The sequence below is a fragment of the Stigmatopora argus genome, chromosome 18 (assembly GCF_051989625.1).
Source record: "Stigmatopora argus isolate UIUO_Sarg chromosome 18, RoL_Sarg_1.0, whole genome shotgun sequence".
NCBI lineage: Eukaryota > Metazoa > Chordata > Actinopteri > Syngnathiformes > Syngnathidae > Stigmatopora > Stigmatopora argus.
The window spans coordinates 2,604,859-2,629,002 of NC_135404.1; the positions used below are offsets into that span (position 1 = coordinate 2,604,859).

General features: G+C 41.5%; 1 protein-coding gene across 2 annotated transcripts in view; it reads left to right on the plus strand.

Annotated features, from left to right (window-relative positions):
- The window catches only part of jmjd1cb (jumonji domain containing 1Cb), a 141,861-nt gene that overhangs the window by 69,180 nt on the left and 48,537 nt on the right, over positions 1–24,144 (plus strand). Inside the window, exons 7-15 of one of the 2 annotated variants that reach the window (XM_077625940.1) lie at positions 2,621–2,662; positions 7,693–7,957; positions 9,938–10,468; positions 10,541–10,874; positions 18,649–19,172; positions 19,290–19,597; positions 19,682–19,879; positions 22,298–22,470; positions 22,611–22,761. In XM_077625940.1, the coding sequence (XP_077482066.1) occupies positions 2,621–2,662; positions 7,693–7,957; positions 9,938–10,468; positions 10,541–10,874; positions 18,649–19,172; positions 19,290–19,597; positions 19,682–19,879; positions 22,298–22,470; positions 22,611–22,761 (2,526 nt within the window). Of the gene's footprint in view, positions 1–2,620; positions 2,663–7,692; positions 7,958–9,937; positions 10,469–10,540; positions 10,875–18,648; positions 19,598–19,681; positions 19,880–22,297; positions 22,471–22,610; positions 22,762–24,144 lie in introns of both variants that reach the window. The other variant, XM_077625939.1, reaches the window with a different exon arrangement.

Here is a 24,144-nt window from a genome sequence, read left to right on the forward strand (position 1 = left end):
TTCTAGACCTCTGACAACGGAGAAAACAATAGTTAAACACAAAGCACAGCCATTGCTAGACCTCAATGCAGGTATAATGAAGTGAGCAAAAAATATCCCAACGCAATAATTACTGTACCTGTTCAATCTGGAAATGCCTTCTCCTTTTCCTTCTGTCGTTTTTGAGAAAATTACAATTGTCAAACTGATATCCTTGCACCCACGTATATATACGTATATATATAGTACATATATATATATATATACACATACATATATATACACATATATACATATATATATGCATATATATACACACACATACATATATATAAATATATATATATACATATACATATATACACACACACACATGTATATATATATACATATACATATATACACACACACATATATACATATATACACTCGCCCCTTCAAATTCACGGGAGTTAGGGACCAGGCATTGCTGCAAATACCTAAAACGTCCTTAAAACTGCTCACAATGCCTTATTTTGATGTCAATGTTGTTTAATTTGCCATAGCAGATATGTTCATTCTCCTCAAAATAGCTCACAACGATTTCTAAAAAACTCCCTAAACTCTAGGCTAGAGCTGGGCGATAAAATAATAATAATTATCGTGAAATAATTTGTCGACAATAATAAAACCTTTCGATATTTTTTTTAATCGTAATAACCATTTTCTTCATATCGCCAAGCTCTACTTTGGCTATGAATTCTAGCACTTTTTATGCAATTCTTACCCATTCGTCGATAGTTTTCCAAAAATGCTGTCGCCTTTCGATGTGGCAGAGGTGCACAGCGAATGTAAACAGATTTGTACAACAAAAGGATTCTCAATTCTCAATGTTTCTTCAGCACAGGTTAGACACATTAAAGTAAGGGTGCTCAAATATCTACTTTTAAAGTAACGAACTTTGCGGGTTCTACCCCTTTTTCCGGGCCCCTGACAAACCTCAGCAGTCATGTATGCTGATGATATACCTGATGCCAGCAGGACCCAAAATAGTGTAGGCAGCTAGTAATCGTGCTTGGACTCGCAATGGCGGTGTTTCCCACCTCAAGCCCACTATAAAATTTTATTGCAAGTCCAATCCATGGATCAAATCTTACTGTCATGCGATCTACAAATAATATCTTAGCAATTGACGGGTAGCTCGCGAGCGACGTATTGAGCACCGTTGCATTAAATGGTTCTCGTATGCCATTGTTCTGGCTTCTGACTCAGGCACAGACATGATTTTAGTGTGATACTCCGGGCTACGGACAATTTGTCTTAATGACAGCCGTCTAAATTAGGATAGATTTAATGATGTTCTGGGAGCAATTGCATTTTCAATTACTTCAATGTGAAAATTACCTCGATGAACAAGAAGCGTTTTGCATAGCAAGCGAGGTCACAACATGATATTGGAAACCAAGGTTCCTCACAATTCCAAAGACTTTATTGACCTTTTATTGTAACTGTACTGATATATACACACTTTCATTTAAGTCTTTGTGATATGAACATTGGAAATAAATCTCATTTGTATATCTTCTATTTCTATATGTTTATTTATCGTATTTAAGTCTAAAATGTATTTTCTTGTCCGTCTTTTTACCTTCATGCTACTGCAACAAAGTGAATTTCCCGAGAATGGAATGAATAAAATTTTTACACTATTCCACAATTAGGCATTTGACTGTTTATACGTAGATTCATTCTCAAGTGGTCTAACACAACCCTTTTATCACAGTTAAAACACTAAACCTAATTTAATCTACTGTTGTAGGTTCTCACCAGAAATGTACTGTTTAATTCTTGTATTGCCCAGAATTCAATATTCTCTTACTCTGACAGAACTTCACAATCACAAATGGCATCTTGCCTGACATTTCTTTTCTGTTGAACATCTTGCAAGTCACTTATATACAGGCGTACCTCTACTTACAAAATTAATTGGTTCCAAGATTTTTTCATAACTTGAAAATTTCGTAAGTAGAGGTGTACTTTATATGTAAATTCTCTAGTTCGTTCCACTGTCCTCACAAAACTACCAAAGAGACCCTTTAAAATTGGTCAAAGTGTCCCAATGTTGTATGAAAGATGTGAGGAAACACACAGAAATGAGAGATAATTATAAGGAAATTATTTATCAATGTCTTAAAATAAATAAAGCATATGAAAATGTGCCCTGCGCTGCTGAAATATCTCCCTCCACGGCCATTATAGATGTAATGCCCGTGTTTGTCCGCAAGATCCCATTCTATCAGGGCCGAAACCGGTCCACTTTGTAGTTCATTTTAGACTTTTATGTGTTCGCTGTGTGTGTGCGTGGAAATATGTGCCACGTTGCATTTGTACAGTTTTTAATCGCTTAGTAAGGTGAATTCAAAATAAAATATTGGATAAGGAAATGCATTTACTTTTGGGGGGATTTCGTAACGTGGATCTTTTTCGTATCTCGAGTCACTCATTTGCATATAGAAATTTTCGGAACCTGAAACTTTCGTACCTAGAGGCATTCGTAAGTAGAGGTATGACCTTATTTTTCTTACTTAACAAATGTGTCCTTGTCCCATGTTATCTTTTTCTCGATTTCACTCTGTATTTCTACTTTGTTTACATGTCAAAGATGGTGGGAGGGAGGCCCAGCGGAACAACTGGCTGCTCTCAGGTATCTTGCCTTCAATCATCCCAAACAATTTGAATGTACCTTCATTAACAAGCATGCTCTTTTACTTCATTCAGGATTTAAACTATTATCACAGATTATTGCATTTTTTTCCTGCCTTCCCACTTAATGTCAGGGTTTGATCAAGTTTGATTCTGTTGCCATTTTATTGAATCATCCAGTAGTCTGATTTGATTAACAGAGATCAGTGGAGTGTTACTGTGGTGTTGTCGAAACAAATTCAAAATGACCCATGGCGGCCCAGCTCACACCTCTAAATGTCTCATCAGCCCAGATATAAAAAGAACAACCAAAGAACACAGATGCCTTCTCGCTAACTTGTAACCTACGGGAAACAATAAGTCTAAAATTAATTTATTCATTCATCTTCCTTAATGCTTATCCACAGAAGCTTGAATTGGTTGGCAGGCAATCACAGGGCAGAATGAAAGGGACAGCCACTCATGCTCACAATCACACCGCCACCAAGTGGGAATCAAACCCATACTGCACGCTACAAATTCATGTGGAAGACAACTGGACCATCGTGAGGCAAAGTCAGAATTAATTTAAGCAATTAATTACGTTGAGATAAAAAAAAACAATCAGTCTCCACAGATTGATGCAATCAACTGACTTCCAGATTAACTAGCTGCTGTTTCTAGATTTAGCTGTAACAAAATACTCCCACCACATTGTAATAATGACTTCTTTGAACGTCATGCCTTGTTAGCATATAGCATAATGATGCTTTTGCCAGGAGCAGAGTTTATTGTGATTGTGGAGGCGCCCATAACTGTGTTCCTTCTGCGCCCCCAAATGACTTGCTACGGCAAAAACCAAGGTATCGCCGCTGCTGAATGGCTGGCCGGATGGCCCAAAGCCACTGAACTGTTGTTAGTGGCTCGTGCGTTTATGAACATAAATTACTCTGAATCGCAGGTCTCATTGATCGTTGTCATTTCAACATTTCAGCATGCTAATTTGCTTAAATTTGCTACACAGTGCAGAGCACCGCAATGACGACGGGATAATCAGAGCAAGTTGCCCCTGATTTTTCTGTTTTTGCTTGTCAAAAAAGCAGTGGTGGCTCCCCCTGACTATGTACTGAATTGAAATGTATCACAAAGTGGAGAAAATACCCAAATACTTGAATTAATGGGTGTGTCCAGTTTTGCTTTCTTTGGTCAGCACTACTTGTAAGCTTAAGACTCTGAGCCCCGGTATGGCTGTTAATGAACATAAAAGACAAAATTCCAAGTAAATGTGTGCATTTTTTGTAATATCAACACTTTAAAGTACAATAAGTTTCTGAATTCTTTCGACAACAATGTTGCGCTTTAGCTAATCGAGTATTATTGGAGTTGAACAAAATGCACAATGCACTTCGGTTCCAGGCAGGAGGCAAGGGCTACTTTATTGTACAACTTGGCGTCTTTTGGGGAGGGAACATGGAGGACATCTTCTCTCCTTCGTCATCGTTTTGGCAATGTCTGATATCTTTCTTGGAAGGTCAGCCCGACCCTGGCTCATAAACACATGATGCTATCTGCGACTAACGGCCACCTGGTAATTCCACAATAGGTGATATCGAGACTAACGGGCACCACAATATTCCACAATAGTATCAATGAGAATATGCATGCGCAAAGGAGTCTAACTAAAAAACAACGTTTAAAGCAGCACTAGCGGCATTGTCGATGCCACAGTGGTGTACCAATACAACACTCTTTTTGGTGGGGCGCTACAGGTACTACAGGTAGTACCTGATTTTTCTGTTTTTGCTTGTCAAAAAAGCAGTGGCGGCTCCCCCTGACTATGTACTGGGGCGCTACAGGTACTACAGGTAGTACCTGTAGCGCCCCACCAAAAAGAGTGTTGTATTGGTACACCACTGTGGCATCGACAATGCCGCTAGTGCTGTATACCAGTATACCAAATATATGGAGGAGCTATTTTCTCTCCACACAGAAGAAGCAAAAGTGTTTCTGTAAACAATCCTGTTAGAATTATTATGGAATATTCTATATGTGTTGTAAGCATTTTTCAATAAGTAGTAAGGCTATAAATCAAGTCATGGGAACATGGACTTTTTCCTCCACATTCGACTCCTCAAGGCCCAAAGAAAAGAGGACACAGTGTTACGGACACTTCTCCCGGCAGGACCCAATGAGACTGTTATGACGAGACTCCAGCAGCAGATTTGAAAATACGGCTTTGCTTACATTATAATACTGCTTTGTTTACATTATAATCCTGCTTGGTTTACTTAAGAATGCTTTGTTTACATTATAATCCTGCTTGGTTTACTTTAGAATGCTTTGTTTACATTATAATACTACTTTGTTTACCTTATAATGAAAATATTATGCAATTCCTCACACCATTGTTTTGGGGGTTCTCACACCATTTCATTTCTCAGACTGTTGTTTTTCTAAACCAGCGAGGGTGTTATTGTACTGATTACATAAACATGTTTTTCGAATGTCGCGATTAAATACAATGATTCAGTTACTGCAATTCAGAATGCATTGTGGACTGAGACGACGTCACAAGGCATCTCCTTCGAAGTTGTAAGCAGCTATGTTGAAGGATGTTTTTCCTTTTTTAATTAAATATTACTAATAATGATTTAAAAGGTTTGAATCATTATTCCAACAAATCCCTAAACCCAGACCGCTGTTGCAGCGCAATGTTGACAGCTTTGGATTCCAGTGGCATGCACCAGCTCCATGGGAATAATGATATTATCTCACATGATGCCAAATGTGTTCTTTTGTGTGCACGGATGACTCAAAAAACAAACTAGCGGATAAAGTGAAACTAAAAATTTCAGTGGTACTACCTGTAGTACCTGTAGCGCCCCACCAAAAAGAGTGTTGTATTGGTACACCACTGTGGCACCGACCATGCCGCTAGTGCTGCTTTAAACGTTGTTTTTTAGTTAGACTCCTTTGCGCATGCATATTCTCATTGATACTATTGTGGAATATTGTGGTGCCCGTTAGTCTCGATATCACCTATTGTTTTCCACACCACTGTGGCACCAACACTACCTGGTAGTGTTGGTGCCACAGTGAGGTGGAAATGTGATATTCCTATTGGTGCATTCAGGACTCAACACTCTTACTTGCGGGTTCCACATTTTAGCTTACAGGTTAGTGAAGAGCCATTTTGCAGCCATCAAAGTAGACATAGATGGCTTGCGAACCAGAGGTTCCCAAGCCCTGGATTATATATCACCCATTTCCATAAGCTTGTCGACCAGGAATGTTGTATGTTTTAGTACTTTACCTGTGATGTTTAGTTGCACAGGGAAGTCGGGAACTGTTTAACTTCGAGCCCTGGTAATTATTGCCATGTAAGGTACACATCGTGAGTGATTTTTTGACAAATGTCTTGCTCCTCGTAAATGATTGGCTATTCTGTTGAGAGAAAGTTCAGAAAGTACTGCTTGTTATGAAAACGTGGAGAGTTCAGACTAAAGGGGCTTGTCACATAGTGAAGGCATGCAGACGTGAAAATAGGATGGACCCAAACGCAGGGAAACAGAGATGCCAGGAACAGTGGTATACCCAACGGGGTTTAAGTACAGAGACAAAAATGAACCGAAAGCCATACATACCTGGAACGCACACCTAACACTGATGTGACAATGACCAGGATGCAGCAAGAACTGAATAAACAAAGAGCACTTAAATACACAGACATGGGTTAACAAGATATTGAGAACAGGTGAGCGCCATGGATAATCAGGATACATTACACAGAAAAGGCAAAACTAAACCAATATCATATACCAAAAGCACATAAATCTAACAGTTTGCGACTGTACTGTCTAACTTATAACTATGCCTTTTCTTGCTACTGTCACAATGAAATTTCCCAAATAAGGGATGAATAAAGTTATCCAATCCAAACCACACGCCCAAAAGCAAAATCAGAAAAGCCTCAAGGCATGGGGGCTAAGAAAGGAGTCTTGAGGGCATGAACTTAGTTCACCAGGGACCAGTCTTGATGGGCTCCAGGACGGCCCACGAGGAAGTCAGAGGAAGCTGAAGCAACAGTGTTTCACTGTCAGAGGGAGCTAAACCGGTGCCACCCTCGGTGCCGTACGGAGTCAAAGTGGCGCAGTCCTCGCTAGCGAGGGGGTCTGAAGCGACTCACGCTCCTGCCGACGGAGAGAGCTCAAGTAACGCAGTCCTTGCCACTGAAGGGAGTTGAAGTGTCCCAGTCCTAGCCACCGGAGGGGTCTGAAGCTGCTCGGCACTTGCTGTCGGAGGGAGCTGAAGTGAAGCAGTCCTTACCACCAAAGGGATTGAAAGTGGCACAGTCTTTGCCACCAGAGAGGCGAGAAGGGGCTCGGCACTCGCTGCTGGAGGGGGCTGACGCAACACAGTTCTTATTGCTGAAGGTACTCGAAATGGCGCAGTTCTTGCCACAGGAGGGGGCAGAAGCAGCCCGACACTCGCTGCCGTAGGGAGCTGCAGCAACCCAGTCCTTCCCGCAGAAGGGAGTCAAAGCGGTGCAGTCCTCACCCCCAGTCCTCACTGACGTGACAGTGACAAGGACACAACAATAAATTAACAAGCAAAGGGGACTGAAGTACACAGACATGGGTTAACGAGACATTGAGAACAGTTGGATGACACAGAAGGCAAACTGAAAGCCTGAGACACAGGGGAGGTGACAACAGGTGAACGCAATGGACAAGCTGTCTCCCCGGTCAAACAGTCAAGACTAAACCAATACCAAACACCAAAAGCACATAAACCTAAGTGGGCTTTTGTAGTTCAGTATCACTTATCAGATAGATAGATGCAGAGATATTTGCTAGTTTCTGTTTCAGATGTAGCGATATGTGCTAAACAAGCACAATTTAATACCCTTATCATGGCCAATATGAATCTTTCCACTATTTAGATTTAATGTTTCTAATAAATTAATTTCTTAAGTGATATATTAGTGGTACTATTATGTCTGAGTCCTGCGTTTTTTAATAAAGGATGTTTCCTATTTTTTCATCGCTACAGAGTCATTATACACGAGCCCAAGCTAACAGCCCCCGTCCAATCATGTTATCATCGGGACCCAGCCCAAAGGGTTCACAAGGGACACTGGCCTCCCAACAGCAAAGTCAATCACTGCAAAGCCAGCAAATATCCAGCCAATCGCACCATTCTCCCTCAGGCAGTGTGCGGGAACAGAAAGAACACCGCAATTCTCGTTCATCCCGGAGAAAAGGATCAGATAGCAGCATTGCAGAGGAGGACAGGAGAGAAGAACCTGCCAACAAAGGTAAGGCTTTGACTACTTTTTTTGCTCCTCTAAAGTCACTGTTGGCACATCAAAAGGAATAACCAAATTAAATAGTATTTTTTTTACCCTACATTCAGAGATGAAACAAATACTAGTTGATTGATCAATTTTCCCAATAATCCCTCATGATCATAGTTCTAGTTGTCAATCACATGTTGTATATATGAGTTACCAACACAGATACCTTAAATAAAACAACATTTGGTGGTTCTGTACAGCAAACGTTGCCTTAAACATGTAGAAACATTTGATCAGAAATTATACAGGGCGGACCGTTACTTGCAAAATATGAAAGTCTATTCTGAAATGTCTAACAAAAGCACATGTGCGATGCATGTTTATCTGAAAAGGCACCCAAAAATATTCATCAAACAAATCCTCATTTTTGCCCTGCGATCGGCGGGCAACTGATACAGGGCGTCCCCTGCCTCTGGCTCGACCTCAGCTGGGATAGGCTCCAGTACCCCCCACGACCGTAGTGAGGATAAAGCGGTTCAGAAAATGAATGAATGAATGAATGAATCCTCATTTAAACTCAGCAAATTCAGAAGACGTTCTCCAAGAGTGAAAAGATAAGACATATAGTAGCTTCTTCTACTCTGCATGCAAGATATAGTCTATCAAAGAACTAATAGTTAGAATGAACAGTTAATGGCACCCAAGAAAACACCGACGTGTTCAATTGTCAGCCTTACTTGCACAATCGCAGGCTGGTAATACACTCCCGACTGGCACATTTTCTCTCATTCCATAAATCTCAAATCTCAAGCACCTTCTGAGTATCGTGGACGCTTAGCTCTTATTAGAAAAAAAGATAATAAAAAAACAACTTGCACACATCCCTTCCTCAAAACACTGCTAGGTTTGAATTGCTCTTCCTGTTTTCTGTTTGTTTGTGTTTTTTTCTACATAATTATTATATGCGGCCCGGTGGGGCGAGTGGTTAGCGCGTCAGCCTCACAGCTCTGGGGTCCTGGGTTCAAATCCAGGTCACGTCCACCTGTGTGGAGTTTGCATGTTCTCCCTGCGTGGGTTTCCTTCGGGTACTCCGGTTTCCTCGCACATTCCAAAAACACATGGTAGGCTCATACCTGTCAACCTCTGCCGATAACTGCCCTTATAAATGATTATGATTCCCCTTAAAAAACCCCAAAAAACCTTACAAACACCGTACGACTCGTACGGTGTTTGTAAGGTTTTTTGGGGGTTTGTAAGGGGAATCATAATCATTTATAAGGGCAGTTATCGGCAGAGGTTGACAGGTATGTAGGCTGATTGGACACTCTAAATTGCACCTAGGTATGGGTGTGAGTTTGCATGGTTGTTTGTCTCCTTGTGCGCTGCGATTGGCTGGCCACCCATTCAGGGTGTCACCTGCCTCTGGCCCGAAGTCAGCTGGGATAGGCTCCAGCACCCCCACGATCCTAATGAGGATGAAGCGGTTCAGAAAATTAGATGAGATAATTATTATATTTAAAGCTCCTAACAAATAATATTGTTTTTTTTCTCCGTCCACTTTTTTGATGCATTGGACAGGACATGCACCGTTCCAACCTTGAAATGTCAACTTCCAATTCATTTTGACAATCGCTTATTCGTTTGTTTGTACTTTTTTTATGTTTGTCACTCTAAAGTTAGATCAGGCACACAAAAAATCCGGTGTAACTCAACACTTCTACTATGCCAGGGGTGGGCAAATAATTCCACAAAGCGCCGCAGTGGGTGCAGGTTTTCGTTCCAAACCATAAGTGGAAACTTTTCCACCAATCTTGTATGTTAGATATACGTACAATCAATCAGTGGATTGCAGTCAGATGCTTTTTCTTTCAGCAGAAATTGACTTGGTTAAAGTGTCTGTGTTGAATCGTTTGGAACAAAATAAATGGCCCTCGAGGAACTAAAATCCACCTCCGCTCAGTGGTATGAAATTATTCTGAAACTTTTTTTCTTATTTTGCAGACTCTAAGTCAAAGGCCCAACAGGCAATAAACAAACGTAGGAAGCGTGAGGATGATGATAACGCAAGTCTTAAGAGACTGAAGACAGACATGACATCTGACTTCTCAGAGAGCAGTGACTCTGAAAACACACACAAGAGGATGCCCCATTCGTCATGTTCCTCTTTTTCATCCTCATCGTCATCCTCTTCATCCTCCTCCTCAGAGCCAAACTCTGAGAATGAATTAAAGACTCGGAGTAGTGATGTAAAGTCAAATGTTTTGAAAGTAGAGGATGAGGAACAGACACTCATCGAGGCCACCAAAATGAACAATTCCTCATCCCAAATCGGTTGCGTCTCCCTGTGGTCGGAGCTTCAAGCTACAGAGGACATCAAAAAAGCTGTTAAGGAAACAAGAAGAATAATCACCAAGGAGGAGGAGGAATTGGTGGCAGTGACGCAGATAACCCAATCTCAACGGCAACAGATGCCTCTGATTTCTGACACTATCCAAGCTAACATAAAGGAAAGTAACAAGAACGCTGTGAAAGGTAAATTACATTCATACTGTCAGTTACACAATGATCATTAGCTATTGATCACTTTTAATCTTTTTTTTATAGCCTCATCGCGATGTGAGACGCCCTCCTTGTCCGATCTCCATGGCAGTGGCGTGATTGATGTCACAGATGATGCCCAGGCCACCGTTCATCAAGAAAGTTCAGAGGCTGTGTCAGCTCTGCTTGCCTCCCAAAACGCAGAGTCAACAGCCCTCTCACCTTACCTCACTTTGCATCTATCCCCTGTCGCCTCACCCCCCATACCTCCTTCACCATCAGAAGGTGGCCGAAGAACTGATATTGATCCTGCAATGCAGCAGGCTTCAATAGGAGGTGGGATGACCGCTGGCATGAATTTAAATGACAAAGTAGAGTTTGCTTCTTCAGAGATTATCAGGTGAGATAAGAATGAAATATGTTTTAGTTCTTTTTAAAACGTATCATACTGTTAATGGCGTGTGCCGGCGGCTGAGTGCATTATAGGCTGATTGGACACTCTAAATTCCCCCTAGGTATGAGTGTGAGTGTGAATGATTGTCCGTCTCCTTGTGCCCTGCGATCGGCTGGCCGATTCAGGTGTTCCCCGCCTTCCCATGTCAGCTGGGATAGACTCCAGCACCCCCCACGACCCTTGTGAGAAAAAAATACAAACTTTTCTGGCCCTCCATGAAAAAGTAATTGCCCCCCTTTGTTAAATCACAAGATACCTGGGACTAATCACAAATGTAGGAAAGCTGAGTTCAATTTCACAGGCCACACCCACACCTGATTACCACCACATGGGTTGAATTAAGAAAACACTTAATAAAATGTGTCAGACAAAGTGAAGTAGGCTACAAGATCAGAGCATCATGCCACGATCCAAAGAAATTCAAGAAGACATGCGAAAAAAAGGGATGGACATCTATCAGTCTGGAAAAGGTTATAAAGACATTCCCAAGGCTTTGGGGCTCTAGCAAACGACTGTCAGTCATTATCCACAAATGGAGAGAACTGGGAACAGCTAAATTACTCAGAGTGCGACGAAGACTCATCCTGGAGGTCACAAAAGAACTGCAGGCCTCGCTGGTCTCAGTGAAGGTCAATATGCATGACTACTAAAAGAAAAACACTGGCCAAAGCTGGTATATATGGCAGAGCTCTAGGGCAAAAACCATTGCTTTCCAAAAAGAATATAAAGTCTCGTCTTACGTTTGCCAAAAAACATCTTGATGATCCTCCACACTTTTGGAAGAACATTCTCTGGACTGATGAGTCAAAAGTTGAACTTATTGGAAGGTGTACGGCCCTTTACATTTGTGGAAAAAATGGCACGGCATTCCATCAAAAGAACACGATACCAACAGTTAAGCTTGGTGGTGGCAGTGTGATGATCTGGGGCTGCTTTTCTGCCTCAGGACCAGGACAAAGTCCTGTCATTGATGGAATTCTGCTTTCTACCAGCAAGTTTTGAAGGAGAATGTCCGGCCCTCAGTTCTTGCGCTAGAACACGAGCGCTGTTGGAGCATGAGAAAGATCCGAAGCACACCAGCAGGTTCACCTCTGAATGACAAAAAAAAAGTTAAGATTTTAGAGTAGCCAGGTCAAAGTCTGGATTTAAATCCGATTGAAATGCTGTGGTATGATCTGTTTTTTTCTGCCTTGGTAAATATAATCATCATTTAGAAACTGCATTTTCTATTTCCTTGGGTTGTTTCTATGTCATACTAAAATTGGTTTGGTGATCTCAAACCTTTGTGTGTGATAAAATCAGGAAGGGGCCAAATACCTATTCACAGCACTGTATAAATATACAGTTGTGGTCAAAACATACTTAGCAACCTCTGCCGATAACTGCCCTTATAAATGATTATGATTCCCCTTACAAACCCCAAAAAAACCTTACAAACACTGTACGACTCGTACGGTGTTTGTAAGGTTTTTTGGGGGTTGTAAGGGGAATCATAATCATTTATAAGGGCAGTTATCGGCAGAGGTTGACAGGTATGTCAAAAGTTTACATACACTTGTGAAGAACATAATGTCAAGGCTCTCTTGAGTTTCCAGTTATTTCTACAACTCTGATTTTTCTCTGATAGTGATTGGAACAGATACTTCTTTGTCACAAAAAAACATTCATGAAGTTTGGTTCTTTTATGACTTTATTATGGGTTAACAGAAAAAGTGATCAAATCTGCTGGGTCAAAAATATACATACAGCAACACGAATTAGCAATTTTGGTGACTTAGAAAGTTGTGTCAGTGAAATGAGCTTCATAGCATGGCATCTTAACTTCTTGTGAGTGATTATGAGTGACTACAGCTGGTGACTTCTCTAAGGCCATTTAAATAGGGCTCATTAGATGCAAATGCCCACCAACGCTACAATGGGAAAGTCAAAGGAGCTCAGCATGGATCTGAAAAAGCGAATCCTTGACTTGAACAAGTCAGGAAAGTCACTTGGAGCCATTTCAAAGCAACTGCAGGTCCCAAGAGCAACAGTGCAAACAATCGTTTGTTAGTATAAAGTGCATGGCACTGTTTTGTCACTGCCACGATCAGGAGGAAAACGAAAGCTATCACCTGCTGCTGAGAGAAAATTGGTCAGGAGGGTGACGATTTAACCGAGAATCACCAAAAAGCAGATCTGCCAAGAATTAGAAGCTGCTGGAACACAGGTGTCAGTGTCCATAGTCAAGCGTGTTTTGCATCTCCATAGACTGAGAGGCTGCCGTGCAAGAAGGAAGCCCTTGCTCCAAAAGCGGCACCTTAAGGCTGGACTGAAGTTTGGTGCTGATCACATGGACAAAGATAAGACCTTCTGGAGGAAAGTTGTGTGGTCAGACGAAACAAAAATCGCGCTGTTTGGCCACAATGCCCAGCAATATGTTTGGAAGAGAAAAGGTGAGGCCTTTAACCCCAAGTACACCATGCCTACCGTCAAGCACGTGGTGGTAGTATTATGCTTTGGGGCTGTTTTGCTACCAATGGAACTGGTGCTTTACAGAGAGTAAATGGGATAATGAAGAAGGAGGATTACCTTCAAATTCTTCAAGATAACCTAAAGCAGGGGTCTCGAACTCAAATTACCTGGGGGCCGCTAGAGGCCGAGTCTGGGTGAGACTGGGCCGCATCAGGATTTCCACAAGAAAAGCACTGATAAAACATTCCAACGTTATCAAATATCTTTATTTTTTAACAAAAAATAATGAATTAAATAAATTAACTTAAAGATGAATAAAAAATAAATCAATCAGTAATACAAAACCAAATAATACTAATGAGCATACAGTAGATATACACTGGCTGGCTAAGTAGAGAAAATGAATTATTTTTATTCCGTTTCAAATGTCTGTATTAACAGCTCTTTAACCTTTAACTTTCTGAACTTGAATGGAACATTGAACATGAAATATTCTGAACACGGCTTCTCTTGCCTACTCCTTGCTGCTAGAGACCTGGCAGCGCTTCTCACATAGCTGAGTCACATTTGGCTTGAGGGAGGAAGCAGTGGAGACCCTCAGTAGAGCTTGAAGATGCTCATCAGTAAGTCTGGACCTGTACTTGGACTTATTGAAGTTCAAGGTGGAGAAGAGCTTCTCACACAAGTATGTGCTCCCAAAAAGGCACATGGTCCGCTTGAACCTTCGGGAAAGTTCAGGGAAGCTGGGGGTCAACTCTCTCAAAAATTGCCCAAGCTTGTCTGCTTCTCAACTCACCTCCCTGAACTTGGCTTTGAGTGCAGAGTTGCACTGCAGGTCAATGAGCTCCATTTGAAGCTCAGGAGGGGCATCTTGCACATGAAAGGAGAAGGGGTCCGCAAAAATTTGAAATGTGGCTTTGTGTGTCTTGAAGTCTGCAAATCTGTGATCAAATTCCTCCTGTAGCTTCGAAATGGCCTCAACATACTTCTCACCACTGAATGGTGTGCCTGCATCCACGAGAGCCTTGCATGCTGGGAAATGGCAAAGGTTTGTCTGAGAGAGCTGGGCTTTCCATAACACAAGTTTAGTGCAGAATGCTCTCACGTTGTCATAGGCAGCACTGACAAGTTGCCCCTGGCCTTGTAGCTTCTTGTTCAGTACATTAAGCTCATGTGTGATATCAACAAGAAAAGCCAAGTCCATGAGCCATTTGGGATCACTTAGCACAGGATCAATCAACTCACAAACGGTGTAGCTAGCTTTGACTGCTGCATTACTGTCTTTGGTAGCCTTCTTGAAGAGATCCTGTTGCCTCAGAAGACGTGTTTTAAGACTGGCAACCTGGTTGGCTCTCTCATCTCCCTGGTATTTTTCGTACTCCTCAGCATGTCTCGTAGTACAATTACGTTTCAAATTGTATTCCTTGTGCACCGCAACTTTTTCAGTGTAAATGAGACACGTCGGGGTGCCCCTGTGTTCAACAAAGAAATATTGCACTCCCCACTTTTCTTGAAACTGTCTGTGCTCATCACCGACCTTTCTCTTCACGGCAGGCTTTGAAAGAGACATCTCTGGGGCTCTGTAATATGTTTTTCCAGTTGGAATGAGTCTCGGGTTTATCTTTCACATTCAGTCGCGCGGGTTTGTGGCGCATGTGCACTTTCGCTCTCCGTTTCAATTGCGGAGATGGCTACAGACACTGACACAGGCTGGATCACGGATCATAGCGCCTCATTCAGTTCTATGCTGAGAGCAGCGGAGGAGTGTGCGCGCCGAGTGGAGTGATCGGCCTCACGGCTTCTCCTCCGCCCAGCTGATTGGAGGAATGAATGAGTGAGTGAGCGAGGCACTGGACAGCCCGGCCGATGTCCCGCCCTCCAGAGCCGTATACCTCACCGTGATTGGTTCATTCAGCTCCGAACCAAAGTTCCCTCTAATTTTTTGTTGGTCTGAGCAGAAAGACAACCTCCCTGAGCGCACTGAGTACCAGTGTGAGCGACATCATCGGTACTCGGATGATTCGCCTAAAGACGTTTCGCCGACGGACGTTTGACAGACGGGCAAGTCGCCGAATGGACGTTCCACCGAACGTTCATTCGGCCGAACGGAGGTTTCGCCGAAACGGGATTCGAACGCTCGCCCCGCCGGATCGTGTGTGTACAAGTTTTTCAACCTCGGCCCGCGGGCCATATACGGCCCGTTAGGATTTTTAATCCGGCCCGCCGCCGGTGTTGTCCAAATTATAGTAAAAATCAATGTTCGTCTACCATCAATGGCAGTCCGGGAGTAAGCACTCTTGGGCAGGCAGATGTAGCAGAACCGAGCCGTAAAATGACAGCAATCGGGTCAAATCCATCCTAAAACAGCATTTAATGATTAAATACAAATACTGGATGATATCGCGATGGAGGCAAAAAAACGTCTATAGACGTCCATTCGCCAAACGGCTCAAAATGCTCTCAAATTCGGTCAAATCCAGCTGAAAACAGCGTTTAATGATTAAATACAAATACTAGTATTTGTATTTAATCATTAAACTAACAAATACTAGTACGACCTGTCCGTCTGTCAAACGTCCGTCGGCGAAACGTCTTTAGGCGAATCATCCGGTCACGACATCATCATTGCTCGCTATCGGCACACCAGTATCACACCTGCCACAAGCAGGTGCATGTCAATGTTCCCTCAAATTTTTCATGTAAAACATGCTGTAAAACAAGAAAAACATGAGTGGACAGAGCTACTGCCACTGGCTGCCACTTAAACGGCGCCATCATGGGGAAAGGGGTAAAAAAAAAAAAAAAAAAAAAAAATTAAAAAAAAAAAAATCGATCTTTCATATTAAGACGGGGGCCGCAAATTATCGTCCCGAGGGCCGCAGTTGGCCCGCGGGCCGCAAGTTTGAGACCCCTGACCTAAAGTCATCAGCCTGAAGATTGGTTCTTGGGCGCAGTTGGGTGTTCTAACAGGACAATGACCCCAAACACACATAAAAGTGGTAATTGAATGGCTAAATCAGGCTAGAATTAAGGTTTTCAAATGGCCTTCCCAAAGTTCTGACTTAAACCCCATTGAGAACTTGTGGACAATGCTGAAGAAATAAGTCCTTGTCAGAAAGCCATCAAATTTAACTGAACTGCACCAATTCTGTCAAGAGGAGTGGTCAAAGACTCAACGAGAAGCTTGCCTGAAGCTTGTGGATGGCTACCAAAAGCGCCTAATGGAAGTGAAAATGGCCAAGGGACATGTTACCAAATATTAGCGCTGCTGTATGTATATTTTTGACCCAGCATATTTGATCACTTTTTTCTGTTCACCCATAATAAAGTTATAAAAGAACCAAACTTCATGAATGTTTTTGTGACAAAGAAGTATCTGTTCCAATTCGGATCAGCTTGGTATAGTGATTCTGCATATTTTCAACCTCAGCCTCAGTCTGCAGAAGGTCCCCACCTTGTGGAAAACTTCCTGCGTGGTCCCAGTTCCTAAGACTGCGTACCCCAGGGAGCCAAACCACTTCAGGCCGGTAGCATTAACCTCTCACCTGATCAAGACATTGGAGAGAATCATCCTCAATCACCTCAGCCCCCTGATGAATGCAGAGCTGGACCCTCTGCAGTTCGCCTATCGTCCAGGCATTGGTGTGGAAGATGCTACCACCTACCTGATGCACAGGTCTCTTTCACACCTGGAGAACGCGGGAAGCACGCTGAGAATGATGTTTTTTGACCTCTCCAGTGCGTTCAACACCATTCAGCCGGTTCTACTGAGAGGGAAACTGGAAGAGGCTGGAGTAAGGAACCACCTAGCCGCATGGATCATCGACTTCCTCACTGACAGACATCAATATGTGAGACTCCAGGACTGTACGTCTGATGTGGTAGCTTGCAGCACGGGGGCCCCACAAGGCACAGTGCTCTCTCCACTCCTCTTCTCCCTCTACACATCGGACTTTAAACATAATACAGACACCTGCCACCTCCAGAAGTTCTCTGACGACACCGCTATTGTTGGACGAGTGACGGACGGGAACGACCTGGAGTACAGGGGAGTCATCACAGCCTTTGTTGACTGGTGTAGGCAAAACCACCTCTACATCAACACCAGTAAGACAAAGGAAATGGTCATCGATTTTCGGAGGAATCCTCAACAGACCACTCAGGTGAACATCCAGGGTACAGACATTGAAATCGTGGAGAATTTTAAGTACCTGGGTGTTCACCTCAACAACAAACTAGACTGGTCCACAAACACAGATGCCCTGTACAAAAGGGGCCAGAGCCGCCTCTACCTACTGAGGAGTCTACGGTCCTTTGGAGTGTGCAGGACACTGCTGAGGACTTTCTACGACACTGTGGTGGCCTCTACAGTGTTTTATGCAGTGCTTTGTTGGGGATGCGGGAGCACGGAGAGGGACAGGAACAGGCTGAATAAGCTGGTCAGGAGGGCCAGCTCTGTTCTGGGCTGTCCTCTGGGCTGTCCTCTGGGCTGTCCTCTGGGCTCTGTGGAGGAAGTCGGAGAGCGGAGAATGCTGACCAGGATGATGTCCATCATAGACAGCACCTCCCACCCCCTGCATGAGTCTGTGGAGTCCCTCCGAAGCTCCTTTAGCAATAGACTGCGGCACCCTCATTGCAGGAAGGAGCGCTTCCGCAGATCCTTCCTCCCATCAGCTGTCAGGCTCTTTAACAAAAAAATGGCTGAGTGTTAAGACCTACCGTATGCATGCATGTACATTTATGTGTATGTATGTATATATGTGCTAAGCAACACGCTTATTTAATTATATATTTATTCATGTATTTACTTCTTGACCTACTTATTACCTATCTATTTATGTCTAAAATGCCTTTCCTATTCCTGCATCCTCACCCTCTTGCCACTGGAACAACGAAATTTCGCGAATACGGGATGAATAAAGTTATCCAATCCAATCCAATCCAAAATTACTCGATAAGCGAAAAATCAGCGTTGTAGAAATAACTGGAAACTCAAGAGAGCCATGACATTATGTTCTTCACAAGCGTATGTAAACTTTTGACCACAACTGTATGTGTGTGTATATATATATATATATATATATATATGTATGTATATATGGTATATATATGTATGTATATGTATATATATATATGTATATATGTGTGTATATATATATATATATATATATATATATATATATATATATATATATACATGTACATATATTAGATATATAGGTAGTATATGTAAAATAATACATTTTAAATGTTGCTTATATTTTTCCAGATCTGCTTCATCGCTGGCTGATAACATAATGCTGGTGGACAAAGAAAAAACAGTCATTTCTGAATCTATTCCACATCAACAGCAGCAAATGCAGCAACAACAACACTACACGCATGTCCAGTCTGGCATCAAAAGTCCATTATTATCTGAGGACCAAACTAAACAGCAACAGCCACACCCTGAAAAGATGAACAGAGTCCATCTCGCTGACCTGGCAAAATCCAAAGTGGACACTGACCCAGACCCCCTTGACTCCATTAAACAAAAATCCCATCACTCTAACAACTCTCAGAGCCATCCGTACTCCACCACGAGTCCATCAAGCCATTTCAAGTCTAAGACCCATGTAGGCCTTATGGATACCTCAAAACCTAAACCCAATACCTCTCCAGAGGTCTCTAAACATAAAGTCCCAAAATATTCTAATACCTCATCCCCTCCATCAGGTTGTTTGTCCAGTAAATTAGAAACAAATGAACCTCCTCGATCTGGTTTTAAGCCAATACCATCTCACACCGAGTCAGGTAGGGGAAGTACTATTTGCAGCACAAAGAGTCCTCTAATTATCGATAAGAATGAGACCTTCACTATTTACAGAGACCCATCTTTGATCTGTTCTGACAATGAAAACTCTTCCACAGCCACCGTCTCCTCTACCCATGTGGCGGCGTATCTCCATCCTCACCTACACAGCCTTCACGCGCCATCTCCTATCTCCCCTTGCCTCACCCCTTTGTCCCACCCACACGCTCCCTCTCACCTCTTAGCTCCACCTCATACATCTGCCTTAGCTCATCCACACCTTTTACCCCATGGAGTTCTCTCAACTATGCCCCCTCCTCACACAGCATCTCTCCTGGGGGGGCACCCGCAGCGGGACTCCCCTGGAGGTTTAGGTCATCTTGCCCTGCCTCACCTTGGAGCTGCACACCAACAGCAATTTGTCCAGGTTTGCCTCAGCTGCCAGAGATTTTACATTATTTTTCTACATACCATTTTATTTGTCACCTGAAACCACTTTGATTGTTTTCAGGGTCAGGTACCCCCACCTCCACACATACTCACCCAGCCTCATACTGGAGCAGCAGGTTTGGGCCTCTACCCAATCATTTGGCAGTATCCAAATGGAGCACCAAGTTCCTACCAACAAGGCCTTAACCTACCATCCACAGCTAAATGGGTTCATTCTGAAAATCCAGTTGCTGTTAATTCTGAGGCATCTCTCCGGAAGGTATGCATTTCCTGTATCTTATTTTATTTTGAAATTGTCACGGATGCATTGCTTCTTGCTTTGCAATTTCACTACACTATGCTGGGCTCACATTGGCTGCATCACAACAACAACTCTCCATGTTTCAACATTCTCTTATGTCCTTTTGAGCACTGTTCGCTGTTGTGTGCTTGGACTTAATTGACATGGATTGGGAGGGGGTGACCAGCCGTACCCTTAATGTTGCTTGAAGGAAGCTGTGGCCGAGTGCCTTCAACGGACTCAAAGTTGAGCCTCAACATGAACCGCAGCCTGTGGTGTGCGAAATTATGTCATTGGGTCCGGGGGTCCAGTAGTCAGTGAAAAATGCCAGAGAAATCATAAAACGTTAATGAAAAAAATTAAAAGTTCAATTTATGTTGCTTTGAATTCTTAATTTTAAGTTTATTAGATGTGCGTTCGTGTGCTCTCTGTCTCTGTTGCCGAACATTAGCTTCCTGGCACTTGTGCACCTGCACTTCAACACGTATAGTTGTTGCATGATTTATATTCATTTTAATGGTATATTAAATAATTTTATTGTCCTTTTCTCTCATTTTTGTATGTTTCTCACGTATTTCCTACAAATTTGCGACACTTTGATCAATGTTAAAGGGTTTATATGGAAGTTTTGTGAGGACCATGGAACAAATGAGATAATTTACATGTGAATTACTGCTCTACTTACAAAAATTGAACTTACAAAAAAAGTTCTGGAACCAATTGATAGAGGTACAACTACTATGTGTGTCATGAGATGTGAGTGACCAAACCTTTTAGATAAGAGCTGGCAATCTGACTTTTTTTTGCTTCTATTTACAAACAAACTTTTTATTCTACAGTGGTACCTCTACATACAATTTTTTTAGGTGACAAAACCCGTTGATATGCAGACTACTGTTTCAATATACGAAAACAAGATCATCAAAATAAAATCAAACATCCCCAAAACAAAAATACATTATCTGCATCCGTTGTTTTATTTTGAAATTGTCGCAGTACAGCTGCGTCCCGCTTACTATGTAACTGACACTTAGCTGGCCTCCCATTGGCTGTCTACCAACACCTTTCTGGCATCCTATTATCTGTCTCCCAACAACAACTCTCCATACTCGAAGAGTATTTTTTGTACTTTTGACCCCTGTTTGTTGTCACGAAGTTCTAACAGGGTTCCCCCCTACTTTTTCTCGTATGGTTAAAGCAGCTTTGTTCTTTATTTAAAATTACTGATGCGAATGAAATGAAGAAGCGGCCTGATTATCCATCAAAGAAAAATAGGACATGTTAAAAAATCAGAAAGTGGCATTAAGTTGACTGATATCGCAAGGCAATATGGCCGTAACCCATCTACTATTGTGACGATATTAAAGCAGAAGGAAGCATTAAAGTGACAACTTCTTTGCATGGCCTCTCTGTGATTTCAAAAATGAGGTTGTCACTGAATGACGAGATGGAGATACAGTTTTTTCTTTGGACTGGGGAGACAGTTATTGCAGAAGATACAGTGACAGAGTCGATTATTTCCGAAAAAAAACAGCACTGAAGGGGACCGTGAACCCAAACAGTTTAAATGCAGTGGCAATGAATAAAAAGGATGAAGACTTATATGGTTTTCATTGTTTTTCTGTTGTATGATTGTTTTTCACATTTAAGTTTAATTTAATGTTAAGTTATTTTGAATGTCTAATTTGAAGTCATTTGGATGCATGTTTGTGTGTGCAACTGCACAAATAGAAAATGTGTTTGCATGTTTTTATTCCTTTTATAACATATAATAAATAATTTTCAGATTATTTTCTCTCATTTTTGTGTCTCTCACATTTTTCATTTAAAATTGGGATGCTTTGATCATTTTAAAGGGTTTATTTCATGGCTGTGTTAATGACCGTGCAACAAATTCTAGAATTTAAATGTAAAATGCTGCTCTTCCTACGAAAAATTCAATTTACGAAACAAGTTTGGAAACCAATTAATTTTGTAAATAGAGGTACCTTTGTACTAGTGAACTACATTGCTTTGACTTCACAATTAGCAAATAAGAAACCATCTATCAAAAAAGAGAATCTTTCAAACAGTTAAATCTCACTCCAAGGTGAATTTAATTTTCTGACAAGTTAAATTATATCTCATGCCACCGCTGTATTGTAAACAGTATCATAAACAACTCAATAATGTTAGCTATGGTTTATTGTAAAAAATCAATAAATACATAAAAACAGTATAACTTGCTGTTACCAGTCGTATTGTTTTAGGTGTTTGCTATTTTAGACTAATTGAATTAATTGCATTAGCATGCCAAACTTTTTTGTTATAATTCTCACATCCAAATGACTATGAATGATTAATGATTGTGAATGAACTCCCTTGTTCAGAATTTTATAATACCCTTTTCATATTCAGAACACAACCAGCCCATGGTTGCATCAAGCTGTTGGTAGTGCAAGTGACAGTTTGGGTTTGCTGAGTCACGTTCCTGTCAGACCAGCCAGTGCTGATGCCCACTACCCCTCTGTTAAAATCAACACACATTCTAGCCCACCTTTGTCAAAGATCGTTGTGGACATTCTTAAAGAGTGAGTGGATTCATTCAAATTTCTTTATTTCTATTTTTGCTTTTGTGATGCCTTGATGGCGCAAACTAAGGCCTTGAGAAACATATTTGGTAATTTAAAATAGCATAAAAAGGCTTTTATAATAGATGTTTTGTTTGTAGAGACGTGGACAAGAGAAGCTTCATGGATCCAATGAGAACGTTGACACTGGCCCAGTTTAAACAGGAACCAGCAGACAGTATGATCATCACTGCGAAAGATGCCCAGCACTTCTTGGACATCCAAAGCAAGGGTCACCTGTCTAATGCGCAAGTATGCTACAATTCTTTTCAGGCATTTTCACTTATCCACACAATACAAGTTAGATTAAATTTTTTATATATATATATATATATATATATATATATATATATATATATATACACATACATATATATACATATATATATATATATATAAATATATATATATATATATATATATATACATATACATATAAATATATATATATATATATATATATATATATATATATATATATATATATATATATCAGTGGCAGGCGGTGCATTTTCTGGTAGCGCCTTCAACGTATCAATCCAACCCTCAAAAACTATTTTATTGCTATAAAACCTCTACTGCAGCTACAGCTGTGACACATAAAAAATAATCAATAAATTAATGCACAAAAATTGGGTAAAATCCACTTCCTAGCAGCATTTCATGATTAAATACAAATACTGGAGCTTTTCAGACATTAAAACCAGGCCAGGGGGTGATTTTCCCGGGAAAAGACAGCGATGAACGTCAATGGCGTACGGGCAAACATTGCCCGAAAATGGGGTAAAATCCAGCCGAAAACAGCATTTATTGATTAAATACAAATACTGGAGCTTTTTAGACATCAGAACCGGGCCCGGAGTATCATTTCCCCGGTAAAAAGACAGCGATGAACGTTGATATGTCCATACGTGAAATGACAAAAAATGCACTAAAATACTAAAATTAGTTAAAATCCACTTCCTAGCATCATTTATTGATTGAATACAAATACTGGAGCTTTTGAGACATTACAACCAGGCCAGGGGGGTGATTTTTCCCGGGAAAAGACAGCGATGGACGTCAATGGTGAAAGCAGCATTTTGTGATTAAATACAAACACTGGAGCTTAAATACAAACACTGGAGCTTTTTAGATATCAGAACTTGGCCCACAATTGAAATATTATTTAGGAATATAGCCATATTTGTAATTTTACTCACCAAAAATCATTTTTACACAATATCCATCCTCCTTTCTTTCTTCCTTCTTTCCTATCGCCATCGAAGCTAATGATGAAAGTCGAGCCTGTCCTGTCATATTTCCGGCATAGTCCGTTTTGAAAGTGGCATTAAATCAACACAACAATATACTATTTGCTTGTTGAGCTAAGTTAGCGCGCTGAAAGTGCCCCACACACCATTTTCCCGGCTGTAACAGGCTTGCTAGCTTCGGAGTTGACCGCCCTTTCTTAATGATGTCCATTTTTTTCCTGAAAAAGTCCATCTAGAAAATAGCTTTGTGAGCAAACAGAATCTATTTGTTTTTGCTTCTGTCGGCCATAGTGGGTGGAGTTTGCGATCTCGGCTGCCTCGGTACTGCTTTGGCCCGCCTACTAGCCAATCATAGTTTGTGAAAGCAATGACATGTCCCAGC